This window comes from Anoplophora glabripennis, unplaced genomic scaffold (genome assembly GCF_000390285.2).
Source record: "Anoplophora glabripennis isolate ALB-LARVAE unplaced genomic scaffold, Agla_2.0 scaffold1, whole genome shotgun sequence".
Taxonomy (NCBI): Eukaryota; Metazoa; Arthropoda; class Insecta; order Coleoptera; family Cerambycidae; genus Anoplophora; species Anoplophora glabripennis.
The window spans coordinates 2,045,317-2,068,478 of record NW_019417028.1 but is presented as its reverse complement, the minus strand read 5'-3'; the positions used below and the strand labels follow the sequence as shown (position 1 = coordinate 2,068,478).

Genomic DNA, 23,162 nt, shown 5'->3' with positions numbered 1-23,162 from the left:
AAGGGAAACCATACATTGCATGTGTGGGTCTGATACTTTTTTTGGTGGTGTGGTATAATGAGCCCCTGACCTTTGGGGGTGATTTTGGGAGCGGTTTCCGGGTTTTGTGCCCATGAGAATTTTTAATCAGGATGCTCTGAAGAGTTCATTCCCAAAATTTGAGAAAGATTCACCGGGGATTTCCATAAGGTTGTTAGGGGTTTAGATGTAGCGACCTGTATGCATGCCTGGAAGACACTAAACAACTGTAACCATAAAGAAATATGTATCTGTAATCTGTTTCTCGGTCATTTTAGTTCCAGTTGTCTCACAATAATTCTGAACTATATCCCTTAAAAGTAACCAAGTATTTCGCTGATAAACTTTCACGGGGTATCCGGTATATAATGTTTAGTTTAGCTAACGATTTGGATTAAAAACATTCCTTTTCAATTACGGGGCTTACGTTCAACAATAATTATGAAGAGGTGTAATAAATGACTTCACCTACTGGAGCTCATAAAACATACCCGTATCTTGTAAACAGCAGAAACAAGGACGATCTCGAAAATAGCCGCTTTGATTGCTTCCCGACGTAGTGATTCACTTGTGTGTGTTGTTTAGAGATCTTCCGTAATGTACATTTAAAAGCACAACACTTGATTTGAGTTATTCTCTAAACTAATTTGGATGGTTGACAGTTGGAATATAACAAATAAAAAAAAAATGTGTTTATAGAAGCATCAAATATTCTTATTTTTTGGTGTTATTTTAAACGAGTTTAGTTAATAATGAAATATATGAATGCTTAAGCATTCAAAAACATTTTTTTAATGATGAATAGCAAGCTCACTAATAGATATTTTAGGATTAGTATGTCAATTTTGATGAATGTTTGAACGAGATTAGAACGCTTTTACTCTTATCATGTAAGTAATATATTAATACTGCATATATTGTGGGAATGCTGAAATGCTAATACCGGGTGTCACTAAAACAGGTTTTCAAAATTCTAGAATGAATAACTTTTTGAGAATCGCTGACTTCGCCGTGGTATGATGCAATGTTTTAAGATTTGCATATTATTTTGGCCTAAAAAGTCTAAGAATACTTTAATTGAAAATTTCCGAGGCTTGTATTAATACAAACGGATTCTATCGTGCTTTAGTTCTAGACGTTTGCGTTTTTGACGGTCCCCTGTATATTTAGTTGCTCCTTATGTGTTCAATTGCATAAAATATTGCACCACCGAAGTAATATTTATTTCTTTGTTAAATCGGAGCTTGCAGACTTTCACTCTCCATCTTTCACTTTTTCTAAATATGCAACAAAACGGATTTATATTTACATACGCCGGAATTCCAATCGTTTACCTAGGAATGTATAATAATATAGTGGGCAAATAAACTAAACGGTTGTAAAGTCGTAAGTAATTATCACCGAATCAGAATAAGTACTTGGAATCGTGATATTTCGCAAATTGTTGTCATTTATGGTAGTTTCGTTTCAAAACTTTTCGAACGGTTTCTGTCTGTACAATTTACATTTTTAATTTTTAAATAGTAGGTTTAGGTTAGCATTTGTAACAGGATACGTCAAACTAAGGGTGAATTGTACGCCATTTTTATTCCGAAGAGTTGGTAGACAAAATGGAGCGCTCCACTACGGATGAGCAACTGAAGATTGTGAAAAGTACGGAGAGTGTGTAGTTGAGACTGTGCGTAGATTACGTAGGATAGAAGGAACGCCCCGAATGAAACAATTCAAATCCTGCGTCACTTTTGGGACAGCCTTTACAAAAGAACACGATAAAGTGATTTTTTGCATCTCTTCAACAGTTTCCGCTTCAGATAACAACAAATAGGTCACGCAATTTTTATGTATATTTTTTTAACGTCACATTGTAAATATTTTGTTAGAAATCGCTATTTATTTAAGTATCTACAATAATTCTTTGATAAGTAAGATGTATGAAATTATTACGTGTTTGACATATTATTTACTTATAAATGTTAAACAGCATGTAGTAGGTATATACCTATTAAATCACAGTTTATGTTGACGAGTTGAACATGCATTTGCTGTAAGGAATAAGTTATTTTTCACACATCACGATTTCGTGGTTAAAGTTAAAGTATAGTACGGAACAAAAATTCTCATTCAAATGACGAAACTGATTTTTTAGTTGAATACTAATCTGAAATTGTTTTTATTCTAATCAAATTGGTCGAGTTAATTCGATTTTTAACTGCATTTAAACGTCTGTCTACGCCGCTACTAGGCAGTTCCCGAACCAACTTTAAATCAACAGTAAGAAACTAACGCACAGACAGAGAGCGAAAGTGCAATGGAAAATAATTCTGTAAAAAATGGACGTGACAATGATGAGGACCACAACAATATCCTAATTTCTTACAATGCACTTTTTGCTTTGTGTACGATTGAAAACGTATGGTTCCCAAGATTTTAACGATCTGTTTATTTCTGGCGAAATAACCGGTTGTTCGCCCCTCGAAAGCCGCGGATATATATACAACCTCGACATTAAATTTATTTGGATGACTACCCCCTTGCAGGGGCCGACGCTGGCTCCCCCTTCCCGAGGTTCCCTCGGTTGCGATCCGGAAATGCCTTTGTAAACCCGTAACTATGTGTTAACCGGCGCCTTTTCCACTAAGAGTAAGAGCCACTTCGAATTCGTCGTATAGATATTCGGGTGCCCTCCGTGATACCCAGCGCTGCCACAATATTGATTATTTCGCCAGCCTCGGGCACAAGCAGGCACTTCCGGCTTTTGTAGATTTCAGATGGCGAACCGGCCAATTTATGCCAGCCGGCAGCATTCAAAGAAGTTAACAATTCTATACCAATTTTCTTTTTATTCCTATGCAGGGTGCAGCTTTGTATAAGTGCCATGTTTATACGGAGGTTACTGTCGTGGATTTACATCATCCGTAGCCTTTTCCGACGTCATAGCCCCACGTTGAGCGCCATGACGTGAATTTTGATCGGTCTACTGCGTTGGTCTTATACCTTGGCATATTTAAGAGATCGCCTGTCATTATGGGGGATTGAACGATGGTTCCTGGGCTCCATTTTTGTCCGGGATGCTGGGAGGTTGGCCACCTCGCCCGCAAGGGGGTTTTCAGGTTGCTTGCATGTCTCCTTCACGCCAAACACATTGGCGCTTGAGATAAGAGACTTGGAGGGTATCAGTCTTCCTCTATGGATGACGATATTGTATCTCGTGAAAAAAACTGTTTTAAATGTATTAAAATTATTGTTTTTATCCAACATTGGTATATAATGACACTATAATTTCTTTGGTTTTAAAGTAATAATGTGGCCTATAAGTCACTAGTAAGTTATGACTTATAACCCACTAGTGACTTATAGAAATCATAAAAAGACAAATGTTCGGTTTATTTTTCTAGTTTTTATTAGAAATCAGAAACAGTAATAAGTCAACAAATAACCTAAAATTCTACAAACTTACAATTTACCTACTTATTAATATTAACATTAACATTTATGGTAAAGTCGTAATTTGATGCCAAAGGATTATTGGAATCATTTTGTGATTGTGGTAAATTTATAGAACAGGTTACCCCTTTGCTTGTGCTTGCTTCAGGAGTCTGCAGTCCTTGTATCTTTTTAGCAATATCAATTTTGTTGGAAATTGACTCTTCAATATAACCTTCTGCCACGGTGGATGACTTCCATCCATCGTGGTGTTTTAGTGTTGTAATATCCTATCCATCATTGGCCGAGAGAGTTGCAGATGCGCGACGCAAGCCATGCCCTGTATCTAAATCAGAATCTGTCAAGCCCAAAAATCGCGCAACAAGATTAGGGATTTTTGATAGCTTATTAATACCAACACATTGACGTGTGCATTTTCCCTCTTGAAAATGCAAAAGAACCTTTTTTGCTGCACATTTTGAGGCCTTAGCTTAGAATATTTTCTAATTCAATTGGATTAACACAAAATCCTTCAGTTAACACAGCGAAGCTTCTTGGTTTGTTCGTTCTAGTATTTGAAATCATGATGTGGATATACTGCCCTTTGTCCTTTATATTGTCTATGCTTAGATGGGTCAATTCCTCGCAACGGCAAGCGCCAAACACTCATAATATCAACGCCACCTAAAAGCAACAAATTTAATAAATATAACTCAGTTAAACTATTCAGTAGAACCACCTTATTCATAAGATGATCTTTGTCTAGGACTTCACGCAAAAATTGTTCGATTTGTTGTCTTTCTAGGACCTTGGATTTTTTTGGGTGAAAATGTTTGTGCTTAGACTTTAGAATTTCAATGTTCTTGTAAACTCTCAAAGTTGACTTCAACATTGAAGTCCACAATGTGGATGGAGTTAATTTCTGATTTAAATTGAAAAAATAAGCCAGCAAGACATCGTCATTTACGGCTTTCACCCCTTTGATTTTCCAATCTTGAAATTCCTTCAGTTTTTTGTTGTATATAGATTTTAATTTCTCCGGAATGATGCCTGCAGTAGCCGTATTAGTTTTTTCTAAAATTTCAGGTGGAATTTCCACATTTTCCAAAGAAGTTAGCGAGCTGTTTCCGTTCGACTGCTTTTTGAAATACTAAATTTCAGAATCCAATGCCTTTTTGTTGCATTTCGGAAGGCTAGGGTGTAATTTTAATTCTAGTTGAGGCATTCCCATTGTAATGGCCGATATTAGAAAAAATAATAAATGTCACGTGAAATTAATTTGGCACATGATTTATTTTAAATTTTACGACATTTACGCACCACATATTTTTCTGTAAAATGTTAACAACTTGCGGGGAAAATTAAAACTTTTACGACTTGGCTTGTTGAGGCCAATAAAATCTTTCCCCCGATTTAAATTAGAAAATTATTTATGTGCATTCATTATTTTGTTCATTTAATCAAATAATATCTACCAGTTGCTATAATAATGATAAGAAATCTCTTGGTCAGAACTGAACAGTATGAAATACAGTATCAACTTACAGTTGCATTTTTTTAACTATTGAAGAAAAAATAGCCGGTTTATTTTTATTAATACTTTTAATATACTTAAATTGATGTGGAATATAAATGTAGCACGATCCATATGATTTAGCAGATTAGTTTCGAAAATCTATGGCAATTTGCATGGGCGTTAAACAGAAAGAGTCAAAAAGGAAATATGTGCCACTGGAGCTCAATTCTAATACGTAAAAATGTGTAGGGTAACTATTCCAATTAAAGAAATTGAGGTTGTGTTTATTTTTTTATGAGCAGTCATAAATATATTATGTTAATATGGATAAAAAATCTTATAAAACTGTGTCTATAGGGATTTTAATATCTAGTCTGGTCGCTACGAGGTTAGGAAGAGAGATGCATCTTAAATTGTACGTCTTGGTGTTGTTTCAAACATTCTGGCGGACATAAAACTAAATAAAAATTGTCAACAGCTGAGCGGACAGGAACTGGAGAAACCCATTAACTTCAGACAAAGGATATCATTTCGATTCAGTCCGCTGGATTTTCAGCAATCGCTGAAAGGGGAAATATGAAAAGGCTTGGTTTTGATAAAAATAAAATATTTTTTTGTTAAGTTTTTGCTGTGCATTATTGGAGAAGTAAAGTTACTACAAATTTGTTGTTCGACATTTTAAATTGTATACCCAGTAATTATTATAACTGTTGTCAGTAATTATTTTTTGACTTCCAAATTTCTCTTTTTTATCATAATATGTCGAAATCATATTCAATTATGGCGGTTATTTGTTCTTTTTGACTTGTTTTATAGCGGCCATAAATCAAATCATTTACATATTCTTGTTGATATTAGAAAAACGTTAGTTAATAACTTAGATTTATGAACTCTTAAAAAGAAAAAAACAGTACACAAATAGATTGTTGTGCGTCAAAAGAGTCAACAACTAGAAATTGAGATCTGTCTGCCAAAACACCTGGTAATAAAAAAACATTATTAAAAGAACGGTTTGGATATCAGTGAAAACATTTAATTTTTTTCTAATAAAATGTATATTGATGGAGTTGTTGGCATTACAGTTGACCCGCTAGCCCACACCGAGCAAGTCGTTTGTCTAGGTTAGGCGTTTATTGGCTATAAATTGTAGTATAACAACCCTCGGTTCGACAAAAAATAAGTAAACGTAGTTGTGGCCAAAAATATGTGATCGTCATAAGGAATCCCTACGTTGTATGTATTTAATTTTTTATTGACCGGAAGGCGCTGGCTACTAACTTTGTAGAGGGGATGTATGGTTTAATTATATAAAACAAAAGCAGAGTAAATACACCTAACCTTTATTTACATACAATTCAAATTAAACATGTGACAAATAGAAAGAACAACAAAAACATTAACAACCATTTAACATAAAATGAGAGTGCCAGGCTCACCTAGAGCTCCTGTGGGGAAAGAGCATGGCAGAGAAACCCACGATCGTTGCTCTTACCACCCAAATATAAATACAAAACAACCGCTAACCAAAGGCATAAATTAAGAACCTTTGCTAATGATAAATAAGACCTGTCTCATTTAATGTGTCACTAAATGTCATCTGTTACCTCATATTAGTCATACACACTTCCAAGTAAAACTGAAGAGGTTTGGTGTTAGTTAGCCGGCAGAGCCGGAAGGTACTGGAGTCCCATACGGGAGGCAATCCAGCTATAGTTGAGATTTCGGAAGATCCTTCATAACACTGGAGTCCCATACGGGAGGCAATCGAGCTTAATCCAGATTCGTTCCGCACGGGCGAAAATGTTAGTAAACTCAACAAGGCTCGTATAGACGTATGACATAAAGTGAGCACAAGAAATCAAAGAACAACTTAATCATGATAAAACAAGTTAAATGTGAAACAAAGAGGTCGTTAATGCAATATCTGGGCAGTCACGACAATATACATATTTTAACATGTAATAAATAATGAGCAATCTATAATAATAATTGTAACAATTTTATCTTAGAAAAATATACGCCCCTGAGCGTAAGACAATGAAGGCTAAACATATACAGAATTATTATCATGAAACATCTATATTTTACGTATAACGTAATCGTGGCAAAAACAAGTTAGATGTGAAACAAAGAAGTCGTTATTGTAATGTCTGGCAATCAGGACAATACATATATTTTTAACATGAAATAAATAATGGGCAAACTTTAAGTATAATTATAACAATTTTACCTTGGAAAAATATATGCCCTTGAGCATAAAGCAATGGAAGCTAAACTTACAAAGAATTATTATCATGAAACATCTATAATCATCACAATCATAAGATTATATAGAACAATTAACAACAAAGTACTTAAAGAATATTACCTGCTAACTAATAACACTTTAAACAATTAACTTTTCACTACTTTGACACACTGCCCGCCGATCGTCTTACTACCTATCTGCACACTGTTCTCACTTCAACTGCCTATCTTCAACTATTTAGGCTTCCTTCCAGAATTTCCTACCTAAGTGCCTGTTTTTTGTGCTTCCTTCTATCGACCGTTAATATTACTTTTTCATTGTTATACAACACCTATGTAACAGGTGACGTCGAAGTTGATAAGATAAGTACGGTTTTGCACAAAATACCGATGAAAAACAAGTTATTCAAGCGCTTGAATATTAAGTTACAGCCAAATCCGCCCATTGGCACAAGGGATCTTTTGCAAAACTTAAATAAATTGTGTCCGAAAATTTTTACGCAATATTTAGCACCGTATTATTTTTTTTAATTCCTGGGGCTAATTACGCCAGGATCTGTTCGTGAGGTGGTACAATTTGTAATTATTCAGTACAGAAATGTAGACAGTGAAATGAATCTAGAGAACTTATATTTTAATACAAGTACAGTATAAACAGTGGCGGCTGGTCCGGGGGGGGCTCTGTAAGGTGTTTACAGTGGTGGTCATGGTGGACTAACAATATTGCTAACGAAAAATCAATGGTTCGAGAAATAACCAACTTAAAAAAACTGCCCAATTATATTTATTTTTTTAATTTTTTTTCGATACTTTGTACCTAAATTTTTCCGTCCTCCCTAGTATGAAAGCCAAGAGCTCCCACTGAGTATAAATAACAATTATCCACAAAATAAAATATACAGGGTGATTCAGAACTTATCCAAAAAAAAAATTCTGGATGTACAGGGGACCCTTACAAATGCAATAATTTTGTAAAGAAAAAATCAGAAAGGTCAGTTCGAAATTGATTTAAAAATACACTTCTGCACCACTGGAAACTGGTCCAGTGTAAAACCTGACCTAGCACAATGCGACCGTCACGGCGGTGTGATAAAAACGGACAAAAACTTTCGCAAGGAAAGAAATATGTAAATAGAATTTTATCGCACCTATTTTATATCGGCAAATTCAACTGCTTTTGCCGTTATTAGTTAATAAAATTAATTTGTGTTTTTAAATAATAAAATCATTTGACATACCCGATGCTGCAACAGCAATTGTTCAAAATTTTATCCACTCACGTGTAAACACATTTGGGTCCGTCTTACTCACTTTCTACGAACTAACACAAATGATATCTTGCTTCACCATAATACAAATGTCTTGCTTCACCATAAATTAAAACGATATCCATCAACTCTGAGTTGCTATACACGCAAGCCATTTTTGACACTAACTACTAAAAAACTGATGTAAATAACACAAATAACAGGTAAAAACTACCGCAACGACGGATTTCAGTATTAGGAGTCACATGGCTCTCCACGCGTATTGCGAATGACGCTAGAGACTACAGTTGTCCAGCTATGTAGTGGTTTAATGTGCTATAACTTCAATAATTTTTTTCTCACAAACTATAAGGATTTTACAAATTTTTTTTTTACAATATTGACTCCATTTCTCATGCCGCATCTATTCCCAAATTTTTTTGGATAAGTTGTGACTCACCCTGTATATATGACCCCGTCGATTGTGAATTGGAATAAGAATAACTCGGCTCGACCTACAAAGGTATGTAAAGGTGCGATTTTGTTTACTATCCTAGCGTCATCGCCATGTAGGATATTTGGCACAATATCTGGACGGAGTACAGGTGATTCATGCCTTTGAGTCATTTACACAATTTCACCAAATAAGTAGGTACGTGAAGGCGATGCAAACGCCAAAGGACGGATATAATTTAAATATGTGCATATATTTTGAACATCGGTGCAGTTTAATGTGTGTCACAAGTAATTTAAAAGTATTTTTCGAAAAATAAGGTATAAGAAAGTCGAATTTAAAATAAATATGCATGATTATTTAATACAAAACTAGTTGGGGACTGCTGACTTCACCTTAATTTGTCAGTTCGTTGTAAATGGAAGATGAACTATACAGTGTTGACGGTGATACCCAGAGCTCATAAATTATAATTTTTGTATGAAGTAGGAAGAAGTTAAATAACACAGACCAACAAAATTTAACTTTTTTTTGGAAGCAGAAACTTGAATATATATTTCCGAAGGATTTAGGTGCGCTGAATCCGAAACTGGCAGCAGAATTTCTCTATCACGTCAGGTTTTTGCGATATCCTAACCTAAAAGTGCAAAAAACACTGTTCTATTATTAAATGATGGAAACTGAATTTACTTAAATAGTCGGTGAAAGTTTTGTTCGGGGTAACTCGCCTTCCGCATTTTAAACCAATTTTTCCAAGACTGCCCTCTTGTAAATTGAAAAATATCACGCGATGTTCTTAGTCTTCAGGAGAATTATTTCATCACGATCACAGTCAAAATAACCAAGGACAGATGTTGGGAGCCTGACGAAAAGTGTGCCAATATTTATAAAAAAAAGGAACGACTCTAAGTGATATATACTAGTTTGTTACAAGAAAGTTTTTATATTTGGACAATAGCAGAGCATCTTTATTATTTTTTGTCGTCGATAAAGTGTGGTAATTTCTGATTTCTCAAACGCTTAGTTTTACGCCTGACTCACTATCGTTTTGGTGATTTAAGAGTTATGTTACGTTTTGTAATCGAAGGTATTTGGAAAATTCCTGCGTTCAGTGTTTATTTCTTAAACTAATTAACACCTGCTGTAAAGTGTCTTGTTATTGCGATATTCTCTAAATATAAAAGCCTGCAACTAATAATAAATTACTGCTATAAATAAATTAGGTGCGGGTTTAACTTTGGGGAATAGGGTATATGAGAAAAGTATGCATTTCAAGTATGTTTCCTCTAAAAAAATTGAATTGATACACGGGGAAAACTGCTATTGTATTTCCGGCGATCACCCTGTATTTGACCCCTATTTTTTAAATCTATGTTGGCTGTAATTGACGTATACCACTATCAAAGCAGTGGAAAATGTATATTTGATATGAAAATATTTATATATTTATCTCAGTTATAGCTAATAGTGTATGAATGAAGACAAAATCGGCATATAATCTACATTAATATAATTTTAAGTCAAAATCGCCTTACGATTAAGACGCTTGTGTCAATTAAGTCGTATTCGGAAATATAGTAATACAGTAATAGGAGTTGCGGTATTCAAAATATTGACTGGATCAATCTAGATATTCTGCTGTTGGTAGAAAACTCAAGAATGATCCAAGAGGCTTTTGGTATGCCTAAGAAGAATTTGTAAAATCTCTCCTTAAAAAAATTGCAATTCAACATCATATCATTCTAAAATGAACTTATATTTGATTTAGTGAAAGGGTTGATTTCCAGTGATCAAAAATATTTACAATAATTATGGCTATGTTCGAGAAATCCTGAATAAATTGTAAGGATCATAATATATTGTGTATATATCTAAATATTAATAGATGTAAATATTTAATACATAAAACTTTGAACTTTTAGATAACTTTTTAAACAGTGCAGAAATATAATAGCTTACGTATCATGACTGAATTTTGTGTTGGTCTTGCAAAGTGATGCTAATGCTATTAGAAACAAAAATAAAAGATAATTCCTTTGAAGGTTTGCAACATTATTATGCTTTATCTTATTGTCACTATTTTGATATTTTTGTTTATTTTGAGCAAATATTACTGAGTTTATAGAGTACATTATTTAGCATACTTAGATATTTGATGCAAAACTTACATATTTTAATGAAAATTTTTGGAATCTGAATTACATACTTACTACTTTTTATAAAATTATGCCAGTTGTTCTAGAATAGAACAGTAGTTTATATTATCGACTTTTAAGTTATTTCTAAATGCCGCTTTGAGAAAAACCTAACGACGTTTCATCTCAAAAATCTCTGATTTATGAAGACTACAAATAAGATCACGCTTGAAGAAACCATTATACGTGTCTACGATTTTATTATTTTTTTCGTGTTTCTGAAGCGAACCATATACGTTTACCATAACCCATTCTTTTCAAGCGGTCCGTTATACTGGGAACAAAAACTTATCCGAGGAATTCTAAATACCCGCGCTTGTCCTTGAATCATTTCTACAATCTAAAAATATTGCGTTATCATCGGTAACGCTTTATTACAATTTCCATTACGTAACGCCGCAACGAGAGCCGCTACCGAATTACCACCGCTTTTCATAATTATAATAATTGTTCTGTAATGAAATCGGATTGTGTCTGCTCGGTGCGGTAGAAAGTAAGAACCGTTAGGTGTGAACGAGAGTGTCGAATTTACATGAACGCTGGAATAGGGTAGTCGAAGAGTTACTTTAAATAAAGCAACTGCCGCACATGGAAAAGTATGTATCGTTCTTGTCCTGTTCTCTCTGTTCAAACGGGACATCAGCAAACGTGCGGCGCCCACAGCTCTTATAAACTTGTCGCAGCGCAGTGTGCAGTTGGCTTTAGCAAAATTACGTTTGTCACAAAAAACAAGAGCGCTCCGTAACCTTTAAAAATGATAAAAAAAGTTGAAACAGTGACGAAGAACATAAAGTAAATTAAAAAACTGATTCTATGCCTTTGGCACACGTACAATTTTCTCTTACGATTTGTCAATAGCGAGGTATTTGCGTTGGCATTAAATCTAATGTGTCAAACGACAAATTGGGTTAGTTGGGAACACTTTTCTTCTGCTTACAGCAGCCGAATAAAGGAAAGTCTGAACAACTTTTTGGACTTTTTTAGTAATTATTTTTTTATTTTCTAGATGAATAATTTCCAAAAAAATCTGTATCGCAATTGCTTAGGGTCAAAATGGGACGACTCAAAAAAAATGGTAGCGAATGTCAAAGATCTTTCATTTAATTTGGTACCAATGATGGTTTGGTCATGGTGACAGTGCCAGAAAGGGAGCACTGGAAGATGAGGACAACTGTTAAAGTCAATCTAGTCTCATATACTGATGGCTCGAAGATAGAAGTCTGGGCTGTAAAAGGGTCTCCCAGCCGTGAGTGGTTTTTATTTACACACAGATCAAATCGAACCTAGGTTCCAGGGTATGAGGATCATCGAGACCTCTAGGAGATTGGTGAGTTAGCCAAGAGAAGGTTCATTTACAACCACAGGAAGGCTCGAGACCTTCTGCGACATTGCTAGATAAGGGTGAGGCCCAAAAAAGATAGCAAGCCAAGAAATTCTTAAAAGACCGTCGAAGATGAAGCAGACTTACTGACCCATGACGATTCAGATAACAGAAAGACTGATAAGATTACAAATCAAGGAACGTCCGAGTAATATTGACATGGAAGAAGGTAGTTCGCTATCTATCTAGTATTCGGAAATTGAAAATTACATGAAGACATTGTCAAAGTGTGGAACGTTATGAAATTATTTTCACATTATTTTTAAAAAAGTGCATATTCATTACTTCTCTTTAGTAATATTAACTCAGACACATATTGACTATTTGTATATAATTGCGGTAATATACAGGTATGTCAGACTGTAATTATTTCAAGTGTTTCGTATAATTTGCAAATCTATTGCTAAATAAATTAGTACCAATGTTGTGCTCGGTGTAAATTATTAATCGAAACCTAGATTCAGTCTAAAGTGAAGGTCGTGTTTTGTTTTTTTGTAATGATAATTTGGTCATGGTCATGTTATTCGGCATACAACAGCGAAAGATGATAGTTTTCACTTGCATCTACAAGAATTATGAACATTTTTACATATTTAAATTCAAATTATTTTCAGGGTGTTAATTTTGTTATTCTTTATTATTAATAGTATACTCCTCATTAAAAGAGTAATAAACAAGGAAAAGATTAAAGTTGTGGCCACAAGTTAATAATTTTAGACAATATGTGAACTTTATCACAGACTTTGACAATAAAAAGGTGGGAATTCAAATGGAGATGAAATAAATTGCCAAACGCACCATTATGTCTCGGCGCCCTAAACCCTATTGTCCATCTAAATTACGGATATTGAAACTAGTTTCCCAACCTATCGGAATTGTAATTAAGTACGGCCTATAACCATAGATATATAAATCAATATTAATTCGAACCATTCAACTGGAATTTTGTGATCGCCTTTATAGCCAGTCAGCTGCATGTGCCTCTCCCTGTCATTTTCTATAAATTAATTATCGGTCAACCAGGACGTTACAAAAAAAAAAGTTCTTTTTACCTCTTTATCGGTTTATTCGCGGGTGAATATGCATATTTAGTTGCCGCAGGAGGCGAGTTATCACAGCTCGTGAACAGGCGACGCCGATATTTTAACAAAGGAAAATCCAGTCCTGAAAGTGGGAAAGAGTTATTTCAGTCATTGAAGTGGACATACACGATGCACTGTGTAATAAAATCTATAAAAATGTATTGCTGGTTGCCTATTTCCTCTAGAGCCCTCTTAAGTCTTATTATTAAATAAATAAATGATTCTTATGAATCGTGTTTGAATCGTTACCAGTAACTTGTCATACGCGTATATTTATGGATCTGCATCTGTACTGGTGATGGATCCGTATATCACAATGCCGCTGCCAATTAACAAGTCCATATCTCTCCAGTATGCATTTGCATACACGTTTACTCACTCCGCGTCGGTAATTGTATCGCATCCTGACATGGAAATCACCCATTTGTATGCCACAATTACCGTGCGTCAGCTACACTAATCGATACGTTGCCGGTCCCATATTAATAATTATATCGGACAGGTTGTCATGGAACGGATATTTACGTTGGTTTGACTCTGGTACACTTGGTGTTGTCGATGGACACATCAAATAACGGCAATTTTAATGTTTTGGTATATAATTCGATACGTACGTCATTTTTTACGCGAGACGGACGGTGTTTCTGTATCCTACCAGAGCGTCCTTCACAGATCCAAAGAAAGCGACTAGAGCTGTAGGGAAAGTGCTGCAGTATCTGAAATTTCAGTCTCACGAGTTGCACAGCACTGTGAGGGCATTAGTTTTGAGGAAGAGATAGTAGATGACACACCATTCATTTCCATTACAGCCAACCATGGGTTTATTGTGATATTAAGAGTTCCTCATCGAACTATAGTCATCTAATCCAACAAACCCCGCTACTTCGAAAATATTTCCTTCACAGACCTACCAATTTATGATTATTCTCTTCCAAATGGTAGACTAGATATGAACTGTGTTGTCTTCTTCTTTCTGTTAGAACCTGGATAAATGTCTTCTACCAAGCCAATGTTACTCAGATGTTTCCTGAGTCTAATAGGGTATTGGACTCAGGACTTTTATTGACTTACCAATTTTCATATCTTGCTTGTCGCCATTGTGTGTTTTAATAATAATACAGCCAACATGTCATGGGAGGATTTGGACTCCTGTCTTAGCTGACTCATCAGCGTTCTTATTGTCCCTATATTCAAACAATTCTGTATTAGGTAATTTTTAATAACTCGTGAAGAAAACGTTCTCCTTTGGATCTGAGACTACATTTATTAAGCACCATACAATGTAAAAAACTCGGTGTGAGTGAAAGAAATAAAGGTTTTTTGATCATTTTACTCAATAGTAAACTAATTTAAACTAAAACTTACCCCTTAGATAAATTCTTCACGTAAACAGTAGCCAAATAGCTCTATTTTAAAGATATTATACTAATTCAAAGAAATTAGAAAATCTTTTTCTAAAAAATCTGATCAAATGAAGTCAGCGTTCTTGAATTTATTTATTTTTATGTATTCGTTTTAACTGTAATTTTTTGACGATCTTTCGATCGCAATGCTGCAACAAACACCAACTTCCCTGCTACCTCATTTGAATTTATCCATTTTTATTTTCAAACAGAACTTGTCTGTACTACGAAATGTTTCTTTTGTGAGATTTTCAGCCAATAAAAGATTATTTCATTATTAGCATGATATCAGTCATTCTCATCATTATCGGCTTCGATTTCTTTCACACAAATTAATTACCGCTTCTGGGATATATTGGACTTGTTCTCACTATTCTCTTGATTAATTTTGGTAGAACCGTTCAATTAATTTAAATTAACCGATTCTCACAATTAATTTCAAACGCATTAATAATTTTTATCTTGAAATTCAAAGTGGGAACAATTTTTTCTCACATCTCTCTCACGATCGTTGATGGTAGCGGTTCTTTTTTCTACTTGGAATACATACCTTTCTTTCTTTACCTTTATGCGATAATAGAGGACAACACTTTCAAATAAAATTGTAGGCAGCTTCACCTCGTGAATAATACCCATCATTATACGCTCGTTGAATAATATACTATTAGTTGTGTGGTTTGTTATGCACCTTGTTATCAAAATATTTGCCCAATTCCTAAAGCATCCTTCATGTCCAAATATTGATAATCAAAAAAAGTAAGGTTATAGCTGTAANTTGAAATTCAAAGTGGGAACAATTTTTTCTCACATCTCTCTCACGATCGTTGATGGTAGCGGTTGTTTTTTCTACTTGGAATACATACCTTTCTTTCTTTACCTTTATGCGATAATAGAGGACAACACTTTCAAATAAAATTGTAGGCAGCTGAAAAGTATAGACAAGCCAAATGTAATTTTTCTTCACAGTCACAACTCGGTGCACAACTTAGACTTAAACTGTTTTTTATTAAATCAGAAGAAATGTTTTTATCCAACACTTTTATATAATGATGCTATCGTTTCTTTGGTTTTAAAGGAATTATGTGGCCTATAAGTCACTAGTGAGTTATAAGTCATAAGTCACTAATAAGTTATGACTTATAACCCACTAGTGACTTATAGAAATCATAAAAAGATAAAAGTTTTTATTAGAAAACCAATTTGAAACGGTAATAAGTCAACAAATAACCTAAAATGCTACAAACTTACATCCTTTGTAATATTTAAAAATACATTCATTTCGTTAAACTACTTTTTCAGGCATTGAAACGACTTGAAATTTTAAGTTACTTTTATTTATTATTAAAACGAAATTCTATGACATACCGTAACACACTAGTACCATAAATAACTTTTAATTATGTGGTTTGTTATGACTGCACCTTGTCATCAAAATATTTGCCCACGCCGCGCCATTATTCCATGGCTAGAAATTGGCCTCAATGATTTGGGATCGAGGGGGATTATCCCTCTTTATCCTGCCTCATCTCGTGTANTCAAACAGAACTTGTCTGTACTACGAAATGTTTCTTTTGTGAGATTTTCAGCCAATAAAAGATTATTTCATTATTAGCATGATATCAGTCATTCTCATCATTATCGGCTTCGATTTCTTTCACACAAATTAATTACCGCTTCTGGGATATATTGGACTTGTTCTCACTATTCTCTTGATTAATTTTGGTAGAACCGTTCAATTAATTTAAATTAACCGATTCTCACAATTAATTTCAAACGCATTAATAATTTTTATCTTGAAATTCAAAGTGGGAACAATTTTTTCTCACATCTCTCTCACGATCGTTGATGGTAGCGGTTCTTTTTTCTACTTGGAATACATACCTTTCTTTCTTTACCTTTATGCGATAATAGAGGACAACACTTTCAAATAAAATTGTAGGCAGCTTCACCTCGTGAATAATACCCATCATTATACGCTCGTTGAATAATATACTATTAGTTGTGTGGTTTGTTATGCACCTTGTTATCAAAATATTTGCCCAATTCCTAAAGCATCCTTCATGTCCAAATATTGATAATCAAAAAAAGTAAGGTTATAGCTGTAAAAATCTAAGATTCAATCTTCAAATAAAACAGGGGTTGTAGAACACTGTAAAGAGGCACGTGTTAATGAAGAACAGCTTCGTATTGCTTGTTCTAAAACCTTGGACAGTGCCCTAATTATTGTTTCATTCTTTTATTGATAGTGCTTCAAGGTAGATTTGTATGTCTCTAAAAGGGATTAACAAGAAGAGTAGAAGACTTATTCTTACTTTTGATTAGAAAAAAAGTATATGCCTTCAATCGTATTTGTATGGACAAACATCTACTGGACACTGTTGATTTATCTATCTTCTTTTCTTCTTAGTTTTATATACTTGTGGATTTTGTGGAACCCTTTCATGAATATTGTCAATTTCATCATCTACTTCCAGTCCTTGATGTGCTCCGACTTCCTTAAATTTCGTTTCCTCGTAGTCTTCAATTGAATATTTTCCCAAAGAAGTTAATAAGCTGTTTTCGTTCGACTACTTTTTGAAATACTAGATTTCAGAATCCAATGCCTTTTTGTTGCGTTTCGGAAGGCTAGGGTGTAATTTTCAAAGCCAAACCCATTTTCCCAGTAGCCGAGGCATTTCCATTGTAACGGCCGATATTAGAAACTACCTGCTTTCACATTTAATTTCGTACACGGAAACCCGTCAAGACCGTACGGTGATTATCACGTCGAAATAAGTATAAATAACACTCGATGCATTGCACGGGCCCCACCGCGGCAAAAAAAAGACTTTCTAAGGCGGGGTATGTAGTCTATCGGATCCCATTAGAACATCGGTGGAACGATCTTGCATTGACGTGACGGGGAACACGTGAGTTCTACCGTTAAGCAACATCTCAACTTTTATAAAACTGCGTGGAATAATAAAGCATTTTAACCTTTCTCTCTCCCGGCGAACGAGTTAGATGGTTCTGATTTCACTTTCGCGTTGAATACGACGCATATATCGACGTAATCCTAATCCTAATCGCCTCCATTCAAAATCTGAAATGGGTGTCAATTTGAAAATATTGGTCAGTCTTTTACAGTCTATTAAGGAGATGATGTAATACATCTGTACATATAAGATTCGTTCTGCTATTAACAAAATTTGTATCTAATAGACGGCCCTAGTAAGAGAGGTCAATCACGCAAGGCAGATGAAGCTAGTGCAGGCAAATACCGGTAAAACAAATAATGGTACCCGGGTATACCGGTACAAAATACCATAAACAAACCTTAAATTAAAAGTTATGTAAAAAGTCTTTGTAGATCAGAAATTCGTCGGCTGCCCCTTCTGCCATTCATCTGAATATAATTAAAAACCTAATCAATTTCTCAAAATTTTTAACATAACCATACTTTTAGTGTAGTCACCACGAATCATTTTAAATTCAAAAGGGAATACGGCCCAACAGAAAAAAGGGGTAAGGAATCGAGTATAGCTAGCTGATTGGTTGAATTAAATGTAGAGCGTTACAGTCGAAGCATAAGCCCGCACTAGCTCTATCTCTCTCGCACACGTCTGTGCCATTGCCGTTTATATGGGCAAAATGACAGTTGGGCGAATTCAATAGTTTATAAGGTCTATGGAAGTGACCGAACAGAAAAAGGGGTAAGGAATCGAGTATAGCTAGCCGATTGGTTGAATTAAATGTAGTGCGTTACAGTCGAAGCATAAGCCCGTACTAGCTCTATCTCTCTCGCACACGTCTGTGCCATTGCCGTTTATATGGGCAAAATGACAGTTGGGCGAATCCAATAGTTTATAAGGTCTATGGAAGTGACCGTATGTTTGTGTACAAAATCAGCATCAAACGAAGAGGTAAGAGTTTTGTATTAAACTAGGTAAAACTTTTACTGAAACATTTCAATTGATGAACCAAGTTTATGGCATAGTTCATGGCGGTATACGCGGTTTAAAAACGGTCGTGATGACATAAATGACGAACAGCATGTTGGCCAACCGAAATCCGTGATCACCGCAGATTCCATCTAAACCGTTCGTGAATTCGTCATCATTCAAGATGAGCCAAATAAATAGGTTTTGCCAAAAAAAACCTTGTATAAGTTCACTGTAACAGTATACAAAATTTTGGACGGTCACATTGACAGATAACTGGGGCCCGGATAGAAATACACAACTATAAAATACTCTATAGTCTGTTTAGAAATGAAAGAAAGTAATAAAAGCTTATTATGTATGCACATCGTAAATAAATGTAGTACTGGTGCTTATATTCAATATTTTTATATTATGTATTTTCCGTATAGATGAGGTGTACTTTTAAAAAAACTTTGTGCGATCGGACTGTACTAAATTGTAGCAGGTAGCTAAAATTTAATCCCCGACAATCCGTCTTTGTCTATGCCGCTTCAATTTCTCGGTCCATTTCTCTTATAAGTAAACAATATAAAAACAGCATTTCAAAACATGAGGCTACTTTAAGCATCATAACCGGGTTAAGAGGGTTTTTAGTAATTCAAATAAAATTATTCAATATTATTATCAAAATATTTATTTAAATTTAATGAATAGACTTTTATTCCACACAAAAATATATGTATTTTGAAAATTCAAATTATGGTGAGTAAATGTAGTGTTGTATAAATGTACAATAAAGAAAATAAAAAAGTAGGTATATTAAAATTCATCCTCTGAATATTCTGATGAATTATCTTCGTCTCCTAGATTGATAACGATAGGTTCCACAGTAACGTCAATTAAATTATCGAGTTCCCACATTTTCTCCTCTTCTTTTTGTACATGATGTATACATCTTTGCCAGTTATCTGCAGTTACTCGTTCCAAGGAATTTTTTAACAAAATTTTCACGTCACTTAATTTAAACGTCGTATTATTTCGCGCTACATCTCCTTTTACCTGCGCCCAGACTAATTCGATTGGGTTAAGTTCACAGTGATAAGGTGGTAACCGTAGTACCGTTATTTGGCGATTTGTTGCCATTTCATCGATAACATATTTTTTCTGATCTTTATTAAGATTGACAAGTGTCAAAAGTTCCTTTTTCACCATATTTGTTTCAAAAGAAATGTTTTTTCCGGATAACCATTGAATTATATCGGCTTTCCTCCAAGCAGTCGTAGGCGTCCGCTCGGTCTGCCGTGAATGGTAACTGGCATTATCCATGACAATTACAGACCCCGGAGGAATAAGATCCAACATCTGTGTAAAATACTCTTCGAAAACATCTGCGTTCATGTCTTCGTGATAGTCACCTGTATTTTTAGATTCAAATAAAAGTAAACCGCCATCTACAAAACCACTGGCACTACCTATATGTGTCACTATTAATCTTCGCCCTTTACCTGAAGGTGCCTTGAACCCTGTTGAAAGTCCATCCAAAAATGCTTGTCGAAAACTTTTTACATTTTTATCTTGCCATACTTTTGTTACAGTATATCCCTCGTTGACCCAAGTTTCGTCTAGATAATAAATATTCCTCCCTTCGTCACGGAATTTTCTAATTGATCTTAAGTAGGATCTTCGCCAACAAATAATTTCATCTTTATCGATAAGAACTGACTTCCTGTTCTGCTTTTCCCAGCAAAAATTCAACTCTCGTAAGACGGCCCATAATTTGCTTCTACTAATTTTCGGCAAATCGTTGTCCTCTGAAAGTTTACTTAAAATTTTGTTTAGCGTTGGTATTCCTTTTTTAAAATAAAATGAGTGTACTTTTCTGCGAATGACATTTTTGAAGAAATCATCTATAACGACTTTTGACCTCCCTGTAGATGATTTTGGGGGATTTGCATTATCTTGTTCATTTTTTGTTTTCTTTAAAAGTCTAGATAGTCGATTTTCCAATCCCTCTCATTTTGGAACACTTTTCCACGATGTCGTCAACACTGTTGGTAGGATTTTGGTGTTTCAATGCATTAAATACATTTAATATAATAATCTTCTCATTCCGAGACAGCGCACATCTTTTCACGCGTTTAGCAGGTACGTAATTTTACTCTACTGCACTAGCACTTCTTCGTATATTCAGCTCTAAGACTGGATTGATCTGTCACAATACATCGGCCCCTGCCCTATGATGTATCCAGTAAAATATACTAATGTACACCCATTACCTGTTAGCATTAGTGTTACCCGATAATTACCTGAAACGAAATATTACCACGCCCATGGCCGGTTCTTATCTCGGGGTTTTATTACTCTTTCATTTCCAAACAGAGTATAGATAGCGGACATTGATTCCAATTCACTTTTAATGCGCCTAAGGCGCTCAAAATGTGTGCTGCTTTCCATAAATGATGATACGTAACAAATCAAACTTTAAAGACACAACACCCAATCAGATTGCACACACCTATTGTGTACTGAACTAAGTAGACTATATGAAAATAAATCGCAAAAATGCCTTCGAAATTATCAACATAATTTTTAGGACAAAGACTATTAACAATAATTTATCGGGCTCCATTAAACCGCTTACGGATTGCATCTCTTTTTGTGGCATTACCTTATGCATAACGAACCGAAGTATATCTCCACCTGCACTAATTATACATGCATGGAGCCGTGGTTTTATGTGATATTTAAATTTATTGGACGGCTACAACAACACCGAAAACCTGTTTGTGTGTTATTTAGCCTTAGTAGAAGTCCGAATTAACATTGTCGGCATTAAATCAGTCTCTTTTTATGGTAATTGGAGGCATCTGATTAGTTATTTAGTTTTCGTTGGTCCAGCATTTCGATATTTTGTTACTGTTTCTCTTTGGTGTATAATTGGAGTACACTTAGGATTTATTTGTTATAATCAATTGTCTCATACCTTAACAGTTCTCATTCTCAATACTTTTTCCTAATAAGTGTCGTTTGGTAAATGACTTTCGGACTCCTTTGAATTACGTAACAATTCAATAAAACTCTAATGTTTTGCTTTTATGTAAAAACCAGAAAAAAATATAGTAGATCCTGTTTCATCGCCTGAAATATACAAACTTAACTGTTTACGACTTATTTTTATAAACAGTTCCACATTTATTGGACGAAGGTGGAACTTAATTATTCAAAGGTACCGTTACGTAAATTCTTACGTGTATTTTTTTTAATCAGAGTAGCCGCTAAGAACAGAGTTTTTATAGAATCACGTGTACGTTACGAGAAAACTGATCGACACATGAATACTACGTCAAGAATACTTCACTGAAATGAATAAAATAATTCGATAAAAAGAATTATATCGTTGAGTACTTTATACAGACTAACACTTGTTCTTTTTTATTTGCAGGAGCTATCATTTCCTTCGTTGCACCATGCCGTGGGCAGTACGTCCTTCTCGTTCGCCATGTCGAGCACGGCGGACATGGAGGGCCAGGGGGGCAGTTTCGAGTGCATCAAACAGGTAGGGTCGCCGCGGGGCCCCCTCGAAGGTCTCGGTTCCATTCCCTACAAGATCCGCATCCACGCCAATGACGACGTATACGAGGTTACCCGCAACCGCATGACTGAAGCCGAAGACAAATACAAAAACAAATGGTGAGTGTCGCCGAACACAAATAAATACGTCTCTATCCTTTGGCAAATGAAGATATGTATTTTTGTAATTTTCGAAATTACTAGATCGAATGTGGATGCCATTAGGGGTGCACTTTGTTGTAGTTGTTACGATGTCAATTGGAACCTATAAATCTTAAAACCCTATGTACTTCTCCTGAAATTTCTGATGTGTCTCGTAACTTATACGCGAATAGCAATTCGGCGAGTCCGGTATTGGTAAACTAGTCCGCCAGATGTAGAATTGACGGCGGTGCGCTGGTCATCAAAGCAAACCTGTATTGGTCCACTAGGTCGTAAATAATTTTTTTGTACGGTACACGGGTTGACTTAGCTTTGCCAGTGCCGTGCAGAGCATTGCTTGGCGGGGTATTTTCTTGGTATAGTACTTATTATTATTTATTAGTTGATATTATTATTTGTTCATATCGTAACCAGTAAAGGGTAAGTTATTAAAATAAATGTTATATGTAATTATCTAGTAATTTAGCGTGGCTCTCTGGAGACTCTTTGAAGAGGAGGATAACGAAATAACTCGGGAAAATCCCCAAATAGTGGAACCGGTTTTTGTCGAAAGTATCGAAAC

General features: G+C 34.9%; 1 protein-coding gene across 2 annotated transcripts in view; it reads left to right on the top strand.

Annotated features, from left to right (window-relative positions):
- LOC108913052 (RNA polymerase II elongation factor Ell) overlaps positions 1–23,162 on the top strand; it is a 119,032-nt gene that overhangs the window by 83,341 nt on the left and 12,529 nt on the right. For both annotated transcript variants that reach the window (XR_001964605.2, XM_018718583.1), the window contains exon 3: positions 22,311–22,558. Coding sequence is in view for 1 of the 2 variants with exons in the window: in XM_018718583.1 (XP_018574099.1) it covers positions 22,311–22,558 (248 nt within the window). In the remaining variant the exon portion in view is untranslated. The remainder of the gene's footprint in view (positions 1–22,310; positions 22,559–23,162) is intronic.